Source organism: Entelurus aequoreus, linkage group LG05 (assembly GCF_033978785.1).
Source record: "Entelurus aequoreus isolate RoL-2023_Sb linkage group LG05, RoL_Eaeq_v1.1, whole genome shotgun sequence".
In the NCBI taxonomy this organism is placed as follows: domain Eukaryota; kingdom Metazoa; phylum Chordata; class Actinopteri; order Syngnathiformes; family Syngnathidae; genus Entelurus; species Entelurus aequoreus.
The window spans coordinates 27,819,614-27,840,940 of NC_084735.1; the positions used below are offsets into that span (position 1 = coordinate 27,819,614).

At 42.2% G+C, this 21,327-nt stretch overlaps 1 protein-coding gene across 23 annotated transcripts in view; it reads left to right on the top strand.

The window, feature by feature from the left end:
- The window catches only part of ubap2l (ubiquitin associated protein 2-like), a 56,942-nt gene that overhangs the window by 10,398 nt on the left and 25,217 nt on the right, over nt 1-21,327 (top strand). For 13 of the 23 annotated variants that reach the window (XM_062047566.1, XM_062047574.1, XM_062047583.1 and 10 more), the window contains exons 4-16: nt 2,060-2,170; nt 2,281-2,455; nt 2,522-2,638; nt 3,504-3,590; nt 4,428-4,473; nt 5,243-5,352; nt 6,734-6,799; nt 6,888-6,943; nt 7,092-7,180; nt 7,305-7,467; nt 8,245-8,443; nt 8,518-8,849; nt 14,525-14,697. In XM_062047566.1, the coding sequence (XP_061903550.1) occupies nt 2,060-2,170; nt 2,281-2,455; nt 2,522-2,638; nt 3,504-3,590; nt 4,428-4,473; nt 5,243-5,352; nt 6,734-6,799; nt 6,888-6,943; nt 7,092-7,180; nt 7,305-7,467; nt 8,245-8,443; nt 8,518-8,849; nt 14,525-14,697 (1,724 nt within the window). The remainder of the gene's footprint in view (nt 1-2,059; nt 2,171-2,280; nt 2,456-2,521; nt 2,639-3,503; nt 3,591-4,427; nt 4,474-5,242; nt 5,353-6,733; nt 6,800-6,887; nt 6,944-7,091; nt 7,181-7,304; nt 7,468-8,244; nt 8,444-8,517; nt 8,850-14,524; nt 14,698-21,327) is intronic. The other 10 variants (XM_062047575.1, XM_062047590.1, XM_062047582.1 and 7 more) reach the window with 8 other exon arrangements.

The window sequence follows — 21,327 nt, forward strand, 5'->3', positions numbered from 1 at the left end:
GTGTTCGGAAATGGATGATGGACTTAAACATTTTAGATGAAAGAGACATATCATGGAATGATATTTGGAAAAATGCCAATAAGCCCTTTAGAAGCATTAAAGATAAGCTGACTCAATTTAAGATATTGAATAGATTGTATTTTACATCTTCTCAGCTGTTTAAAATTGGTGTATTAGATAGCAAGTTATGTATGAAGTGTCGGGCAGCCGAGGCAACTCTTGTTCATTTATTGTGGGAATGTCAGAGAATAAAAGAGTTATGGTTGAAAACAACAAAAGAAGCAATCACATTCCTTAATATAAACATCCCACTGACACTGCAAACTTGTATTCTTGGGGATCTCCATCAATTTAGTAACGTGTCATCAAAGAGTAAAAATGCATTTCTTTCAATATGCATTATAACAAAAAGGGTAATATTAAAAAAATGGATAGATGTTGATAGTCCAACTCATACTGACTGGTACACACAAGCTATGGAGATGATATCAGTAGAAAAAACTGCATTTAGTTTAGATAATAATGAGTCATATATTGGAATATGGGATCCATTATTTAAATTTGTTTTAACTATTAATTGAACCTAAAATATGACTTATTATATCATTGTGGGAAATATTGGACACAGTGTGTTGTCAAGTTTATGAGATGCGATGCAAGTGTAAGCCACTGTGACACTGTTGTTCTTTTTTCTTTTTTTTTATTGTTTGTAAAGATAATATCAATGAGGGATTTTTAATCACTGCTGTGTTGAAATTGTTACTAATATTGATACTGTTGTTGATAATATTCATTTTTGTCTCACTACTTTTGGATTGTTCCGTGTCATGTTTGTGTGTCCTCAATTGTTCCGTTTATTGCTATTCTGAATGTTGCTTGGTCTGGTTTGGTTTTGAAATTGTATTGCATTATTATGGTATTGTTGTGTATTGTTTTCATTTTTAAAAAAAAATCGTTTTTGAATCGAGAATCGTGTTGAATTGAAAAAAAAAATCGATTTTGAATCGAATCGTGACCCCAAGAATCGATTTTGAATCGAATCGTGGGACACCCAAAGATTCACAGCCCTAATGTTTATGTACTACATTACCCAAAAGGCTTACCGCTGTAGACAGAAACAGGAAGTAGGTGTGAGGTAAGCAGGAGGCTGACAATTGTGCCATTTGAGCAATAGAGATGGATTTACTGTTGCACGTGGCTGTTTCTGCTTCGTCTATACAAACAAACCTAAGATTTATTGTTGCACGTTGCGTTCACTGCTTCGTCCGCACAAAACTCAAAACATAAGTTTTGATTAGACCACTAATTCTCAAACTGTGATACGTGTGCTCCATCTAGTAGTACCCCAAATAATCACTTAAAGTTTTTTTATTTCCCTATATTCAAACACAGTGTTACTGTTTAAAATGTTAGTAATGTTACAGTGGCCAAAACAATGAAATATACCGGTTACTAAACACTTACACCTAGTTTTTAATGAATATTTAGGCCTAACACGCTACTGTATTTCATGGTACTTAACTTAAAGAGCGTAGTTTTTTCTGAGGTGGTACTTGGTGAAAAAAGTTTGAGAACCACTGCATTAGCCGGTTAACATGCATGTTTGAGCGCCCGTCAGACACAAACATTGAATGATGAAATTGACGCTGATTGCCCAAAATGTGCGGGAAATTTGCGGGCATCAGACAAAGTTGCAAGACGCCGCATAATTTGCAGTAAATGGGTGAATTTGCGTCAATTGGCACGATCACGACATTGCTCATTTCTGGAGGGAGTGCCTTTTGTGGATTTTGGATGGCCATTTATCTCTATTATGCGTTCAATAATAAGTAGTGGGAGGAACATTCTTAATTGACAATGATATAGTAAACTTTAAAAAAAAAGTGTTTAAAGAATAATAATGGATCCTTTCTAGTTAAAAGCTATTTAGATAAATAGGTGACAAGACGTTCTCAGCATGTGTGCTCCCTGTCCAAAAAGCAGCATGGTGGAAGTCTATGCTTTAGTTTTTAGCGGAACTTTTTTTGTACCGACACAATTTTGTTGTTGCGTTTTGTAGCTGATTGACATCACCGGCAAGGACCAGGATGACGCAATGATTGCACTGCACGACTGCAACGGGGACGTCAACCGAGCCATTAACGTGCTACTGGAGGGTAGCCCAGACACTGTGAGTCTATGGTTGATACACTTTGGAGTAGTCTGGATGGATGTTAGCAAGTCTAGGTGTTTTACACAAAGGCACGCCGGTCATGATTGTGTATTTGATGTCGGCCGCAGGACTCGTGGGAGATGGTGGGCAAAAAGAAAGGTTTGTCAGGCCAGAAGGAGGGCAGCCAGCCAGAAATCGCAGAGGAAGGCAAAGAGAACCGGGAGAAAGAAAGAGAGAAGGATGCAGCACGTCGTCGAGGCGGTGCTCCTCGCAGAGGCCGTGGGGCTACCAGAGGGCGAGAGTGTATGTCTTTTTGTGTTATGTTTAATTTAGTTCAGAGAATTAATTGTTATCGTGTTCACCTTTCAGACAACTTTTCCTCAGTTCGAGGTCAGGAGAATGGCTTGGATGGAGGCAAGGCAGCACTGGCGGGAAGGGGAGCAGAGCGAGGAAGAAGGGGGCGGGGACGAGGAAGAGGGACCATCGGTGAGTTCTTGTCTCTATGTCCGCATACCATAAATTCTCTAATTCTAGGTGGTGCATTTGTTTACTTACTTAATCGGCAGCAGGCAGTAATTGGAGAATTTCTCAAATGTGCAAACTCATTAGATATAACTTTTTTTTTTTTTTTTTTACTTTAATAATGCTTTGGCGTTATTGAAAGAGTGGAAAGGAAAATGTTAGCTCTTTTTAACACCAGGTACACTACACATTTGTGTAGCAACACTTAAAGAGCATGCAGAGATAAATACATATGATGGATTACTAATGCCATCCATCCATCCATCCATCCATTTTCTACTGCTGGATGCATTATTTATGATAGTTGTGGAGTTCCTAAAAAAAATACCACATGAGTTTGCCTACAGCTACACATGTTTTTACCTAGTGCTTATTAGAAACCTTGGGTGTTTTTTTCCCTTTTTTATATTCCACAGTTTTCTATGTTGAAAAATAAATGTTTTCATGCGTTTACATTTTTTTTTAAATAATATGCAGTCAATGTATGTTTACCAGTGAAACTATAACACTGTGTTCCAACATTGTTTTTGCTGTGCCTTTTAGTAAAACTGCACACGTGACACTCGTGTTTCATGCCTGAATTAAAAAAAAAAAAGGCCCCGTTTACACTGCACACCAAATCTGATTTTTTTTGCCCTAATGTGACACAGATCAGATTTTTTTGCCAGTCTAAACGTTTCAAAGCGCTTCAAATCTGATCTTTTCGCATCAGATTCAGGCCACATCAGGAGGTAGTCTGACTCCGATTGGAATCTGATCTTTTCAAATGTGACTTCAGTCTAAACGGCAATGCGACTTGAATGGAACACAAATGTGACTTTTTCGTCAGCTTTGGGCGAGCTACGTCAATCGTGTGCGCGGGGAAAGACGCAGCCCGCCAGCGACAGTGGATACTTCATCACAACATCCGGTTTCGGTGAGCAAAGTCTTTTTTCGACGACCAAATTTTCAGTGCATCACTAGTCAAATACTGTGCAAATAATAGGCTATATGTAATATATTAATATATATTTTAATTTTAAAAAAAATAGCGATTGTCGAAGGACCGGAACTGATGGTCTGACATGTTTGCTTACATAAGTACATTGCGTAAGTTGTCTACACAAGTGAGTTGTAAGCTAACGTAGATCAACGCTGATGTCCGTGTTGCTTCTACTTAACAGCCATATTTTGAGACACTTGTGATTTAGGGCTATATAAATAAACATTGATTGATTGATTGATATAAAGATTAGAATCCTACCAAATATATTAAACTATATATATATATCTACCCATTCATACATTCCATCCATCCATCCATCCATTTTCTACCGCTTGTCCCTTTACTTTAATTTATTTTCATGTTAAAAAAAAACCCACTAATTTTTAAGGTGTAGCGACTATTATTTTTTTTGTAATAATAGTAGGGACTTCCTTGTTCATTTACGGATTCCAGTCACTTCCTTTGTTTTTTTTTACTTTATCAACCTGCGCATGCAAGTGACGTCGAGGCCATATTGGGGCCTGTGCACGTTTATACTGGATTCTGATAAAGATTACATTTTACTTGCAGTTTATGCAGTCACCTGGAAAATGTCAGATTTCCAAAAATCCGATTCGGGCCACCTTGGCCTGCAGTGTAAACGTAGTCTCAGATGTGTTTTCAGAGTCCAAAATGGCATCGTACTATAAACCAGTGGCCCAGACGACACGGTTTTTATCAGTTTATATTTATATCAGTCTTAAGGTTCCTCTCTTTGTCTCCCCCCAGGAGCGTCAGGGCGGCGAGGAGGCAGATTTTCAGCACAGGGCATGGGGTAAGAAGAGAACACCTGCATAGTCTTAAAAAAAACTGGGGGCTGGGGGTGGCTTTTGTTCAACTGTTACCTGTTGCCATGGTCACAGGAGAGTAGTACCCAAGCCTATTGTTCTGTGTTAAACCAGAAGAGCAGTGGACATGGTTCAGCCAGTAGTATGAAACCATGTGGGCCGGTGTCTTTTCAGAACACTTTCTCCTTGGCGGTTATATTAACTGAGGCCACGCTTCACCATTAAACCTGGTTCAACAAAAGAACGCCGTATGCCGCCGCTGCAGGAACTTGAACGCTGATAGTCAGAATAGGTTACTCCCACAAGATTCCACCAGGAATACTAAAACCTCCCCGCACCCTCCAAAAAAATTACAAGATGCTTGTTCAGGTCTCTTGAACTGGTCTTCAGTTCATGTCAGGATTGGAATGATTCTGCAATAGTTAAACCATGTGGCTAAATGCAGTTGACATCCTTCTGGATATTGATCACACCTGTTTATCACACAAAGACATTCCCGCCCTCTCAGACAAGAGAAGTCATGGTGTGATTTCACTGCAAAAAAAGTTGCTCTATTGTACCAGCTGTATACTCACGCAACTGTTAAAGACAGGAAGTAGTATCAGAGAGGTGGTCACAAATGTTAGTAGTTAATTTGTGCATTTATTGTATGGTAAGCACCAGAAGTGGGGTCACAAATGTGAGTAGCTCATTTATGCGTGGTGTTTTCAATTTCATACCCTCAAATCAAATGTTTTGCTAATTTTTTTCCCCCAGAACCTTCAACCCCGCTGACTACACAGAGCCAAGCCAGACCGATGAAAACTATAGGGGAGGAAGTAGCACCTGGAACAATACAGGAAGCACGGATCAGGAGGAAGGAGAAAGTAAGTACATTTGTAAAAGTTTAACGTTCACGCGGGTGCAGTTTTATCAATGTTTCCTCAAGGCATTAAAAAGTATTAAGTCATTAAATGTATTTTGCAAAAATTAAGGCCTTAAATGCAATGTCCAGAGGCATTCAAAAATGTAATACACTTGTAGGACTTGGCCGATAGTCAATCTGTCAATCCATCAAACGATAAATAAAAATTAATTTAAGAACAGAATTGCTACGTCTACAAGAGGTTGTAAGATGCAAAAGCGAGAAAAGTGCTGCCTCCATAGCATGCACTGCGCTGGATGGCAAAATAAAATGTCTCAGGGGCCCAAATTTTGCCATTCTTTCGTCACTAGGCATGTAGTCCTTAACTGTGACACCCATGTCATGTTAATGAGGAAGCTGAGGTTGTTTTATACACGACTCCTTTATTTCAGTCTGCATTTCAACACACATGGCTAACTTGGCTGACATTACATTCTCAGGACAGACCACAACTCTTATTTTCTGACATTCCCACAGTAAATAAATGCGTTATTTTAGCTGCCTGACACAACTTGCTATCTAATGTACCCATTTTAAACAACTAACAGGGTGTAAAACGCAATTTGTTCATGATGTTAAATTGAATCAGTTTTTTTTATGCATCTACAGGCCTTATTGACATTTTTCCAAATATAATTCCATGACATGTCTTTTTCTAAAATGTTTATATCAATTATCCATTTCCAAACACATGCATCATTGGCATTTTCTTAGCATGGTTTTTATTTATTATTCCGTAAAACCTTTTAAGTATTTTTTTAAAATTGTATCCTGATTTAAAAAAAAAAAAAAATCCTCTAGTTTGTGGTTGTTAAAAAAAAGCATATTTTCAGAGGATATGCACTTTTACAACATGTTTTAAAGAGATCAAATTTTAAAAATGACTTCTGGGTGTATTATATATTGATCAACTAAATCAGAATTGGATGTTTATTTAGAGGGCTTTAGTGAAGTTCCCCTTTAATAATCTTTATACAGTACAGTGTGATGATTGACAGGCGGAACCTTTTGAATTGGCTATTGTTTACACCCGTGCACGAAGTCAGGACACCGGATTCTACTACAGAAAAATAAATAAATATAAATAAATTCTCAGATGAAACAGTCTTGCGAGCCAATTCTAATTCACTGGAAAGTAAAAGTTAAAGTAAACGTTTAAACTGTTTAAAATTATCATTGTCAATGCTTAATGTTGTGTAAACTTTTGACTATATATAATCATATGTGGTTGGACATGCGAATACATTTTTTTCAAGTGGCCTTAAAATGACATTGAAAAGCATTAAATTAGATTTGCTGATACCTGTAGAAACCCCGTTTGTTTGTTTTGCATTTTGTCTCAGGATCAGAATGTTCTCCAGGAGATGCGACGACTTACCCACCCAAGTTTGAATCAGTTCCTGCTCCTGGTAAACTTTTGAAACGCTTTTGTTTTGATGCTTTAACGTACTGTTTCCGCCCATCGTGGTGGCACTGAACATATTTATCCCCACATAGCAGGTCCGTGGAGAACGGCCACTGAAGAGTGGGGCACCGAGGACTGGAATGAGGATGTGAGTAGCCAACCTCACGCTGAAGAGGAAATGCCCTTGCTGCTTCATCACAACCGACTGGAACTATTTCCAAAACCTATATTTGTCTTTGTGCAGAAATAACTTCATTTTATGTTATAATGTTAGAAAATTGTTTTCTCTCCACAAGCAGCTCTCTGAGACCAAGATATTCACAGCTTCCAGCGTGGCAACCGTTCCACCACCTCAAGAGAATGTTACCATCACCAAAGGACAAAGGTGAGAAGACATTTTGTTCTCCCTGAAACCAATCCATGATGTGATTTGTGATGCGTGTTTTTTATGTTACCACGCAACACGGCATGATAAGGAGAAGGAAATATTGTTTCTCTTCATACTGTAGGATTGACCTCGCGGTGCTCTTGGGGAAGACTCCTCCGTCCTCCTCATCGGAAACAGAAAACCCCACAATGGAGGCCACCCAGTCACTGGTTTTCAGCAACTCCAAGCAGGCACCACCACTGTCCCAAACCACCTCCAGCACCCCGTACACTCCGCACAGCATGGTGAGTGATAGTGAGTCGGCAACGCTGTGAAAGGAACACATCCTCTCCTTTTGATTAGGGGTTTACTTCCTCTAATAACGTTATAGATCACTATATATATATATGATTTGGTATATAAATGATAATAGTACCATTTGAAACATGTTAAAGCCTTTTAATTTGGCTGCCGACATATGCGGTAGCATATTGCATCATTTCCCGTTGTATTATTTTCTCAAAACGTATTAATCTACTTGCTAATTTACTGTAACTATCTGGTTAATTTATTTTGTAACATGGTTCTATCTACACTTATTTTTATATGTAATAAGCACTTATTCTAATAATAAAAAAATATCGAACCACTGTGTTATCGACTATACACTGATAGTATCTAATCATTACTGTCGATTCTTGTATCGAGATGCCAACCTCTGTTTGTATTCAAGAGCTTTAGCTTAGCGGTTAGCATATCCTCCTATGGTGTGCAGTGTAGAATGTTAAGCTATTACTCGTCCTTCGGGAGTGATACATGGGGGGGGAAGTAGTTTATTTGCTGACATTGAGGCGAAGATTACTGACTTGGAAGTGGCGGCACTGTGGATGGCTGTTAAATGCTAGTCAGATCGCTACAGCGCGTTGAGGATGTGGTCGTTGGCTTGGCGCTGTCAGTTTTTCGGGGCACAGCGAGAATGTGTCAGCCACATGCATTATCACGACATAACGAGTATTAAGCCAAATTTATATCGTATGTCGTCTGTATCGCGTGACCCTACTGATGTATTTCAATAAATGCAGGTCAACATGCTGAACAAGAGCTTTGGGGATGTTGGGGAGCCTAAAGGAAGTAGCACCGGGACAACAGGCTCTCAGTTCCTGGAGCAGTATAAAACAGCCCAGGCACTGGCTCAGCTGGCTGCCCAGCACTCTCAAACGGCACCTGCTAACGCCAACCCCTCATCCTGGGACACTGGTGCCAACTCACGGGCACAATATGGTGAGTTGATGCATGATCTACCACAGAATGGAAGGATATAGGTTGTTTTTTACTGTTGTGCTTTTTTTGTGTAGATATGAAGGCTCAACCGGAGTCCGCCATCCACACGCCTTTCGCAAAGCGGCAGCCCTTCCAAGCCGCCTCCACCACGTCGTCCATGTTGGATGTTTTCCTGCCTCCCTCGGCCTCCGCCTCCTCCACTGCTGTTTCTTCATTGCCCTCGCAAACAACATCCACGCCGCATGCTGCATCGCTGCCTGCTTCCTCCCTTCCAAAAATGGTGTCTGGCCCGTCGCTAGGTCAGCAAGTTTCGCCGAGTTCCTCAGATGCGCAGGGTTCCAGTCCGCTGCCTTTGCAGCAACACAAACTCAGAGCGCAAAAGAAGAGGACATCCATTGCAACAAAGGTACAAGTTTGTTTTGTACAGGTTTTCTCCATTTCCTCAAATAGTGACCTCAACTCTTAATTAGTGCTGTGCCTCTCAGGAAAAAAATAACATCGATTTGGGTGTTATTAACATAACTGTTAGGCATGTTCCAATCAGGGTTTTATGCTGCCGATTACGATTTAAATATCCATGAGCGAGACCAGCCAATAGCAATATTTAGGAGGTCATATTATGATTTTTTTCTCCCACATTTAAAACCCTTTCTTGTGGTCCACATAACATTTAATAATGGTTCTTTGGTCAAAATTGTGCATAGATTGTTTTATAGACCATCTTTAAGCCTCTTTCTGACTGTCTCTCCAAGATGCGCAGTCTTATTTACTTGCCGAAGCCCTCCTCCAGGCCACGCCCCCTTCGACTGCGTTTCCACCCAATCAGCCATGTTGTAGTTTTTAGCGCTTCCATATCAAGTCTACTACAAGACTGCTTTGTTGGCTTTTTGGACCCATATTAAGTAAGTAAAATAGACAAAACTTGGTGAATGGCGAGAAAAACACTTGCTGAAGCCCTGAGAAGTGGCAACCGAGTAATGGACTGCGTAAACTGGATGTGATGTAGGGGGCTGATCCTTGTGTGGAGTGTACTGCTCAGGAAGTGATGTCCCCAAAATGGCCTACTGAAATGACATTTTTTTTATTTAAACGGGGATAGCAGATCCATTCTATGTGTCATACTTGATCATTTCGCGATATTGCCATATTTTTGCTGAAAGGATTTAGTAGAGGACATCGACGATAAAGTTCACAACTTTTGGTCGCTGATAAAAAAAAGCCTTGCCTGTACCGGAAGTAGCGTGACGTCGCAGGTTGAAAGGCTCCTCACATTTCCCCATTGTTTACACCAGCAGCGAGAGCGATTCGGACCGAGAAAGCGACGATTACCCCATTAATTTGAGCGAGGATGAAAGATTCGTGGATGAGGAACGTGAGAGTGAAGGACTAGAGTGCAGTGCAGTGCATATGTATATATATACAGGTATATGCATATATATATATATATGCATATATATATGCATATATATATATATATATATATATATATATATATATATATATATATATATATATATATATATATATGCATGCATAAGCAGGTTTCCTTGAAAAAATAAGCCCATTATTACTTTTAAATACGTTGATCACTTCGCTACTTCTCCGAAAATAATACTAATTTTTTGTGCTTACACAAGACTAGAAGTAAACATGCTTTTTTCCAAGATACTGTACGTTGTTTGTCGCCTACAGCTAGATGCATGGCTTAGCCTACTAAATTCCATGTGTCTAAGTGAATAAAACACGCTTTGATTCAAACTTACCAGTAGGGATGATGTTTGATAAGAAATTATCGAGTTCGAGTCTATTATCGAATCCTCTTATCGAACCGATTCCTTATCGATTCTCTTATCGAGTCCAGATAGGTTGTTGTATATGGAGAAAAAAAACACAATATTTGGTTTAACAAAAGCTCACTTTTATTGTATAAGAAAAAAATAAGATCTAATAAATAAATAAATATTGACTGTTACCCCCCTAAAAAAAAAAAAAAAAAATATTGACTGTTGTAACCCAAAGTATATTAAGTGGGATTTTTCAGAAAAACAAATATATACAGTAACACAAAAACAACCTGTCTCTGTGATCACTATAGATGTGTAAATAACAATATAGTGTTAAATAAAATCAGTCCCTTTGGCACAAAACTTAAAATATTACAGCTCTCCAAAAAGTGCACTTCTGCTGCTATTTGACATAACTGTTTGCTATGATGCTTTGAAATTTTTGTACTTTATTTCTTTATTGAAAGACAATTCTGTGAAGAGAAAAGTTGTTTGCAAATGTGGTTACAATGCTAAAATATGAAAAGTTAAAGCTAAAAAAAGAAATACACTTTATTGAGTTAAAATCTTTCTTTATAGGGGAAAAGATGTGATGTTATGAGCTCGGGAAAATAACAACTACACTACCCAGCATGCAACGGGAGTGACGAGCATGCGCGGTAGCCCCGAAAAGTGTTGTTGCATGTCATCACCGGCAGCTGAGAATGAGGTTATGAGCACGCTGTGAAAGTAAACGTCAAGAACTCAGCCAACACGCCTCATCTGCATTATTTATAATTAGACAGACAACACATAAGTGTGATTTTGTTTTGTTTACAAGGAAAGAAAAACAAAAGTTAAAAAAGGGAGACGTCATATATATGTACTATGTGCTGCGGTTGCTTTAAGTTGCGACAGCTGCCGTAAAAGAGGTGCGTTGCTAGCCTGGTTGCTATGTTTCCGGTTGGTCGTAAAAGTGTTCGTCATGTGTTTGTACCCTGCTCAAATCTCTCAGTAAAGTTATTCATTGGATTATACCTTTTGTTTTGAACTTTATTACACCTTGGAGCGCGGTCCATTGTTTTTCCTGCTTTCCCTATCTGCGCCTAATGACTGAGCTACGTGACGTCCCGTCCCGGGACGGGATTTGTTCCGAGGGATTCAAATAAAGAACCAACTCTTTTTCTTTTCTATAGTGGTCTCGATAACGGGTACCGGTTCTCAAAAAGGGATGCGAGTCCGAGGACTCGGTTCTTTTCTTATCGAACAACCGGGAAAACCGGTTTCGAGTATCATCGCTACTTACCAGTCTGAAAACGCAGTGAACACACCGTGTACCAGGTGATGGCGTTAAAAGACATGTTTGATTGTCTCAAGGTTGCTATCCAGGCTATTCGCCATGTATTTAGTAGGTTCGTAACCCAACTTTCTCCAGCTTTGCATTCACGCTGGAAATAAGAAAAATCGCACCAAATCCTTTTTTTTACTGACCGATCATGACCACGATTGTGGCAGTTAATGATGCCGCATGTTTGTGCCATGTTTTGAATTTCTGAATTAAAAAAAATTATTAAAAAAAACATTAAGCACAGAGTTCTGAAATTCAAATAAGTGAGTCCAGTAAGATTTAATTCATTTTCACGTCACACTTTCAAGCCCTACAGAGAAATAGAAGATGCTTGGCGGACTCGCACAAAGCGCTACGGGTAAACCTCTACCATATATGGAGATATCCGCTGACATCACACACAAAAAAGCGGCACAAATTGGGCAAATTCCAAAGGGCTCATTTGGAGGAAGTATGAAGGAATTCAAGATTGTTTTATAAATATCTGCATTGCCTTCATAGTTTGATTTTATATTTATGGGACCCAAATACACTAACAGATACCAATAGGTAAGACAACTCTATTTCGCATAATAGGATCTCTTTAACCGATAATTAACTGCAATTTTGTCAATTTATTGATGGGGAGTACTATTTATAGTTTTAATAATATCAACACTATTTAATCTAGTTCCTTATTCTCTTGTATTACTACACATGATTGTTTGATCAAAACAAAGTCAATAGTACGTACACCAGAACTAAACAACTACTATTTACTACCCCTTAAATCCTTTGGTTTTTGCTCTCTAAGTACTTCTGTGTCCAGGGAATTACTCCCTGAGTTTGTAAACAACAAAAAAGTGAATTTGAGAAAAAAAAAATATCGACCTAATCACTCTAGTACATATCATATATATACTAATACTATCCTCGACATCACCGATTTATTGATTATTGATTGATTGATCCGCCCTCTTACGTGTAGCGTCCTGGCTTTGACAATGTTGACACACAAACAGTTATTATTCCCTCGCTATGATCTATATTAGGGATGTCCCGATCCAGGTTTTGGCACTTCCGATCCGATACCGATATTGTTTTTGCACTTCCGATCCGATACCGATACTGGCCTATCCGAGCATGTATTAAAGTTTAAAGTTATTTAGCCTACTTAGTTGTCAGAATCATGTTGGGGCGGCGTGGCGAAGTTGGTAGAGTGGCCGTGCTAGCAATCGGAGGGTTGCTGGTTACTGGGGTTCATACCCCACCTTCTACCATCCTAGTCACGTCCGTTGTGTCCTTGGGCAAGACACTTCACCCTTGCTCCTGATGGCTGCTGGTTAGCGCCTTGCATGGCAGCTCCCGCCATCAGTGTGTGAATGTGTGTGTGAATGGATGAATGTGGAAATACTGTCAAAGCGCTTTGAGTACCTTGAAGGTAGAAAAGCGCTATACAAGTATAACCCATTTATCATTTATTTATAAAAGGGTTTTAGTACTCTTGATAACAACTAGCCAGCTGAATTAGGGGAGTTTGAATAATACACAATGGTTGGTAACAAGAAACTGACCTGTTTATTCAAGGATAAACACAAAATAGACAAAATTATACATGCCAAACAGAAATGGCATCATTGAACTAGGGCTGGGCGATATGGCCTTTTTTAATATTGCGATATTTTAAAGCCATATTGCGATACACGATATATATCTCTATTTTGCCTTAGCCTTGAATGAACACTTGATGGATATAATCACAGCAGTATGATGATTCTATGTGTTTTGATTGATTGATTGAGACTTTTATTAGTAGGTTGCACAGTGAAGTACATATTCCGTACAATTGACCACTAAATGGTAACACCCGAATAAGTTTTTCAACTTGTTTAAGTTGGGGTCCACTTAAATTGATTCATGATACAGATATATACTATCAGATATATACTATCATCATAATACAGTCATCACACAAGATAATCACATTGAATTATTTACATTATTTATAATGGGGTGTGGAGGGGGGCGCCGGATGTAAGTTTAAAAAAGACAGCCAAAAGAGTTTGATATGAGAATAAATCTAAAGTTAAAATATAGGGTAGAAATGCACCCATTTGCAGGAAATGTAGTCTTGATTTTCAAAATTTTCTTTCAAGGCTTGCATGTCTACATTAAAACATTCTTCTTCATACTGCATTAACATATGCTACTTTTTTTCATACGGTGTTGATGTGGACATTTTTGCCTCTGCATTTTGATGGTGTGGGCGTGTGGCACCGAATGGAGATAAGCGTCTCGACAGACGTTACAATATTTGAACAGTGATGACGAAAACTGTTTTCTCTGTCATGTCCGTGTGTCGAAAATTGTTATGCGCTTATTTTTTTATTTGATTTTGTGCGTGGCATATAATTGCTATGCGCAGAGGACGCTTGAGCAGTGCGCAATTGCACAGGGGCGCACCTTAGAGGGAACGTTGCTCGCACGGCTGCGCTAGCAGCACAGCTAACGTTAGCCATGCTGCTACCTCTCTGCTCGGGGAGGGCGTATACGTATGTGACGTATGACGTGACAGTATGTGACGTGTGTAAGAAGTTGCGCTTGCTGTCTGTGAGAGGGAGACACAGAAAAGAGTGAGAAGAGCCTGTCGTGTAATGCCAGCAGCTAAAAGCAACTGCGTGAGAATCCACAGACCTGTGGATGTGTTGAAGGTGTGCTGGAAAATGCGGAACGGAAATTAGGGAGCAGCAGAAAAGTGGAATGTATTATTTAAATCGGTGCGTTGGAAAACACGGACCGGAGTTCTTTTTTTTAAAACTGGATCTGGATCTGCATTTTCCTCTGCCTTGCCGATACGCATTTTTTGGCAAATATCGGCGGCCGATCCGATCCAAATATCGGATCGGGACATCCCTAATCTATATGAATAAATACAGTAATTATGTTGGGTCCAAGACTAAGCTTTTAAAATATCTCCCAAATTTTGCTCAGATTCCAGCCATGGCGGTGGAAATGCCAGGCTCAACAGACATCTCAGGCCTTAATCTACAGTTTGGAGCGTTGCAGTTTGGCTCGGAACCAGTGCTGCCAGAATACGAGTCTGCCTCCTCCAACGCTGCATCCGTCACCCCCATGCAGAACAGCCTCTATTCAAGCCCCAGCAGGTTTGTAACATTCCCCCAGCACTTAGGATGTAACAATGTCAAAATCTCACGGTATTAAGGCCACTGTGCGATATTGTGGTATATGTCAAAAAAAAAAAGTGGCAGCAATGGTTAGAAAAAACTCCCTTACTGTAATTTAACACAGACCTAATGCTAAAATTTTCTGATAATTTATTACCACAAACAAGTATTTTTAAGTGCAAAGTATTGTGCGGGAACATCTACTGTGTCTCTTAAAGGGGAACTGGACTTTTTTTATTTTTATTTTGCCTATTGTTCACAATCATTATGAAAGACAGGAACATGTTATTTTTTTATATATTTTTTTTAAAGTAGTCCAGGTAGTTAAAAGGGAACTGCACTTTATTGGGAATTTTGCCTATCATTCACAATACTTATGTGAGACAAGAACACATACCGGTTTGTATTTAATTTTTTTTAATGCATTCTTATCTTGTAAGCAAATGATAATAAAAGTCAGCTATCGATGTAGCTAATGGAAGTTGCATTATTCCACCTATAAAGCGCTCTAAAAACCTCCATCGTTGTATATACACTCTTAAGTATTAGGGGTGTGCATTTCTACCTTAAAGGTTAACTGTACTTATAATTTTGATCAAAAGTCTGCTTACAATGGAGCCTATGGAAGCTGTTCAATTCTGCCTGTGGAGCCTCTAAAAAACATCCAAACACCTCAATTGGGGTGGGAGGCATGATTTAGGATCTATAATAAACTTACAGGGAGCAGGGAAGCGAGGAAAAAGCAGACCACTCGATGATATAAACATAGGGACAAACGGAAGTGATTACGTTGTCGCTATAAATAGATTGTCTGCGTTTGCGTATATAATAACAATATCACCAATACTTGGTTAATATTCAAGTCAGGAAATGTAAATTGAGTATTGTTGGTGCTTTTTGAATGCATTAAAACAAATTAGAGATGTCCGATAATGGCTTTTTTGCCGATATCCGATATTCCGATATTGTCCAACTCTTAATTACCGATTCCGAAATCAACCGATACAGTCGTGGAATTAACACATTATTATGCCAAATTTGGTTGTGATGCCCCGCTGGTTGCATTAAACAATGTAACAAGGTTTTCCAAAATAAATCAACTCAAGTTATGGGAAAAATGCCAACATGGCACTGCCATATTTATTATTGAAGTCACAAAGTGCATTATTTGGCCATAGGTTGAGGTGGGCGGGGTTTGGGGTGGCGGTTTTGAGGTCGGTGGGTGGGACGCTACAAGAGTTAGTGCTGCAAAGGGTTCTGGGTATTTGTTCTGTTGTGTTACGGTGCGGCTGTTCTCCCGAAATGTTTGTCATTCTTGTTTGGTGTGGGTTCACAGTGTGGCGCATATTTGTAACAGTGTTAAAGTTGTTTATACGGCTACCCTCAGTGTGACCTGTATGGCTGTTGACCAATTATACATCGCATTCGCTGGTGTGTGAGAAAAGCCGTATATATTATGTGACTGGGCCGGTACGCAAAAGCAGTGCCTTTAAGGTTTATTGGCGCTCTGTATTTCTCCCTACGTCCGTGTACACAGCGGCGTTTTAAAAAGTCATACATTTTACTTTTTAAAACCGATACCGATAACTTTGAAACAGATACCGATAATTTCCGATATTACATTTTAAAGCATTTTTTGGCCAATAATATCGGCAGCCCGATATTATCGAACATCAACAAAAAAATCCATCCAGTGTCTTGTCTTTCATGTAGATTGTGCACGATAGGCAAAATTCCCCAAAAATTGGAGTTCCCCTTTTAAATGGCGATCCGATATGCATCAGATGGAAGCTTTGCATGGTGAAAAAAAATGTAATGGATCATGTCAGAACAATGTCAGTGTATTTAAAAAAATAAACACAGACATAACAGGCGGTTCATGTATTAATTATGAGCAAAACTATCAACTTCAAGGCATTGCAATCCATAAACCTTACGAAAAATATGTAAACAAAACACTTTTGGAAAAGCCACCAGGTATTTACTGTTTTCTCAGGTTGCAACAATAAAATACAGAGAAAAGCAAGCCGCAGAGGTGTTATAGCACCACAGTAAACTAAATGCAAGGTACAAATAAGTGCCACCACGTAAACAAAACAGCAGCTTTAGTGTAGAAGCTCAAATGCTTTTTATAGTGCCATTCTGCTGGTTACTGTGCAGCTACTCCTCTCTGAGCTGCCACCTTACCGTGGTAGAGGAGTTTGCGTGTCCCAATGATCCTAGGAGCTATGTTGTCCGGGGGCTTTATGCCCCCTGGTAGGGTCTCCCAAGACAAACTGGTCCTAGGTGAGGGATCAGACAAAGAGCAGCTCGAAGACCTCAATGAAAAATAAAACCTATGGACCCAGATTTCCCTCGCCCGGACGCGGGTCACCGGGGCCCCCCTCTGGAGCCAGGCCCGGAGGTGGGGCACAATGGCGAGTGCCTGGTGGCCGGGCCTGTCCCCATGGGGCCCGGCCGGGCACAGCCCGAAGAGGCAACGTGGGTTCCCCCTCCAATGGGCTCACCACCCATAGCAGGGGTCATAGAGGTCGGGTGCGATGTGAGCTGGGCGGAAGCCGAAGGCAGGGCACTTGGCGGTCCGATCCTCGGCTACAGAATCTAGCTCTTGGGACGTGGAACGTCACCTCGCTGGGGGGGAAGGAGCCTGAGCTAGTGCGCGAGGTGGAGAAGTTCCGACTAGACATAGTCGGACTCACTTCGACGCACAGCAAGGGCTCTGGAACCAGTTCTCTCGAGAGGGGCTGGACTCTCTTCTACTCTGGCGTTGCCGGCAGTGAGAGGCGACGGGCTGGGGTGGCAATTCTTGTTGCCCCCCGGCTCAGAGCCTGCATGTTGGAGTTCAACCCGGTGGACGAGAGGGTAGCTTCCCTCCGCCTTCGGGTGGGGGAACGGGTCCTGACTGTGGTTTGCGCTTACGCGCCAAACCGCAGCTGAGAGTACCCACCCTTTTTGGATTCACTCGAGGGAGTACTTGAGAGTGCTCCCCCGGGTGATTCCCTCGTTCTACTGGGGGACTTCAATGCTCATGTTGGCAGCGACAGTGAAACCTGGAGAGGCGTGATTGGGAAGAATGGTTGCCCGGATCTGAACCCGAGCGGTGTTTTGTTATTGGACTTTTGTGCCCGTCACAGATTGTCCATAACGAACACCATGTTCAAACATAAGGGTGTCCATATGTGCACTTGGCACCAGGACACCCTAGGCCGCAGTTCCATGATCGACTTTGTAGTTGTGTCGTCGGATTTGCGGCCTCATGTTTTGGACACTCTGGTGAAGAGAGGGGCGGAGCTTTCTACCGATCACCACCTGGTGGTAAGTTGGCTGCGATGGTGGGGGAGGATGCCGGACAGACCTGTCAGGCCCAAACGCATTGTGAGGGTTTGCTGGGAACGTCTGGCAGAGTCTCCTGTCAGAGAGAGTTTCAATTCCCACCTCCGGAAGAACTTTGAACATGTCACGAGGGAGGTGCTGGACATTGAGTCCGAATGGACCATGTTCCGCACCTCTATTGTCGAGGCGGCTGATTGGAGCTGTGGCCGCAAGGTAGTTGGTGCCTGTCGTGGCGGTAATCCTAGAACCCGTGGTGGACACCGGCGGTGAGGGATGCCGTCAAGCTGAAGGAGTCCTATCGGGTTCTTTTGGCTCATAGGACTCCAGAGGCAGCGGACAGGTACCGACAGGCCAAGCGGTGTGCGGCTTCGGCGGTCGCGGAGGCAAAAACTCGGACATGGGAGGAGTTCGGGGAAGCCATGGAAAACGACTTCCGGACGGCTTCGAAGCGATTCTGGACCACCATCCGCCGCCTCAGGAAGGGGAAGCAGTGCACTATCAACACCGTGTATGGTGAGGATGGTGTTCTGCTGACCTCGACTGCGGATGTTGTGGATCGGTGGAGGGAATACTTCGAAGACCTCCTCAATCCCACCAACACGTCTTCCTATGAGGAAGTAGTGCCTGGGGAATCTGTGGTGGGTTCTCCTATTTCTGGGGCTGAGGTTGCTGAGGTAGTTAAAAAGCTCCTCGGTGGCAAGGCCCCGGGGGTGGATGAGATCAGCCCAGAGTTCCTTAAGGCTCTGGTTGGTCTTCACTGGTTTAAATGTAACTTAGATATTGGGTTTTCACAATGTAAAGCGCTTTGAGTCACTAGAGAAAAAGCGCTATATAAATATAATTCACTTCACTTCACTTCACTCTGGATGCTGTGGGGCTGTCTTGGTTGACAAGACTCTGCAGCATCGCGTGGACATCGGGGGCGGTACCTCTGGATTGGCAGACCGGGGTGGTGGTTCCTCTCTTTAAGAAGGGGAACCGGAGGGTGTGTTCTAACTATCGTGGGATCACACTCCTCAGCCTTCCCGGTAAGGTCAGGTGTGCTGGAGAGGAGGCTACGCCGGATAGTCGAACCTCGGATTCAGGAGGAACAGTGTGGTTTTCGTCCTGGTCGTGGAACTGTGGACCAGCTCTATACTCTTGGCAGGGTCCTTGAGGGTGTATGGGAGTTTGCCCAAGCAGTCTACATGTGTTTTGTGGACTTGGAGAAGGCATTCAACCGTGTCCCTCGGGAAGTCCTGTGGGGAGTGCTCAGAGTATGGGGTATCGGACTGTCTGATTGTGGCGGTCCGCTCCCTGTATGATCAGTGCCAGAGTTTGGTCCGCATTGCCGGCAGTAAGTCGGACACGTTTCCAGTGAGGGTTGGACTCCGCCAAGGCTGCCCTTTGTCACCGATTCTGTTCATAACTTTTATGGACAGAATTTCTAGGCGCAGTCAAGGCGTTGAGGGGATCTGGTTTGGTGGCTGCAGGATTAGGTCTCTGCTTTTTGCAGATGATGTGGTCCTGATGGCTTCATCTGGCCAGGATCTTCAGCTCTCGCTGGATCGGTTCGCAGCTGAGTGTGAAGCGACTGGGATGAGAATCAGCACCTCCAAGTCCGAATCCATGGTTCTCGCCCGGAAAAGGGTGGAGTGCCATCTCCGGGTTGCGGAGGAGACCCTGCCCCAAGTGGAGGAGTTCAAGTACCTCGGAGTCTTGTTCACGAGTGAGGGAAGAGTGGATCGTGAGATCGACAGGCGGATCGGTGCGGCGTCTTCAGTAATGCGGACGCTGTATCGATCCGTTGTGGTGAAGAAGGAGCTGAGCCGGAAGGCAAAGCTCTCAATTTACCGGTCGATCTACGTTCCCATCCTCACCTATGGTCGAGCTTTGGGTTATGACCGAAAGGACAAGATCACGGGTACAAGCGGCCGAAATGAGTTTCCTCCGCCGGGTGGCGGGGCTCTCCCTTAGAGATAGGGTGAGAAGCTCTGCCATCCGGGGGGAGCTCAAAGTAAAGCCGCTGCTCCTCCACATCGAGAGGAGCCAGATGAGGTGGTTCGGGCATCTGGTCAGGATGCCACCCGAACGCCTCCCTAGGGAGGTGTTTAGGGCACGTCCGACCGGTAGGAGGCCGCGAGGAAGACCCAGGACACGTTGGGAAGACTATGTCTCATGACTGGCCTGGGAACACCTCGGGATCCCCCGGGAGGAGCTGGACGAAGTGGCTGGGGAGAGGGAAGTCTGGGCTTCCCTGCTTAAGCTGCTGCCCCCGCGACCCGACCTCGGATAAGCGGAAGAAGATGGATGGATGGATGGATGGACTGTGCAGCTAGGTCTGTATCTTTAGCACACGTACAAGAGCAGTGTATTAAATGCTGTGGTTATCTCTCAGTTGTGGCTTAGTTGGGGCTGGAAGTATTTCAAATCAGTGTCCTTGTCTTGCCAGTTGGTAGTGCTGCTAGCATTAGCATCAGCATCCTTAGCTCCCTCATTGCCCTCTTCAGTGTCTGCACGGCGTCACAACAGGTGTGTGCTCAGATTAGTCGTGCTGCTGCTACTTTATTGCTACTTTACAAACAGTATTGGGTTAGTTACTGAAAACCAGTAACTAGTTACAGTTACTAGTTACTTTATTTCAAAAGTAACTCAGTTACTAACTCAGTTACTTACACCAAAAAGTAATGCGTTACTGTGAAAGGTAACTATTTAGTTTAGTTAGTGGAGACGTTCCTCCAGGGCCTATGTACTTCGGGGCTAACAACCTTCACTTTACCCGGAAGTGGGTCTTTACAGCTGAGGGTGAATGATGAGGCCGGCGGTTTGTTGCAACTTTGTGACTTTATTGGACGCAGCCATCCACCAAGCTAGAGCACCTGCATGCACTCACTGTCGCCGGTCCCTCACTTCTCTCGCCCACTCACTCACTGACGTCACTCACCTCACATGCTGTCATATCTTAAAGAGCCACACACATACGCTACTCTCATAACAACTAACAAGACATCATGGTGAAGCCAGAAGTCGAGTGTCTTAACATTCTCACTACTTTTCTTTTGTCGAGCACAGAGAAAATAACATTTTAGTTAAATGTAAGTTGCGTCTAGGATCAAAGATCCTATCTAGTTAAAGTTAAAGTGCCATTATGTTGCAGCTATTTAAAATAGTTTTGTCAATTTGTTCTGGCCTGAAATAAATTGGCCCTCTGAAACCTATCTTTGTCTTTGTGTGTTGTATGTAGACCACATTGCTTAGCAGAGTTTGTGTGTTGTATGTAGACCACATTGCTTAGCA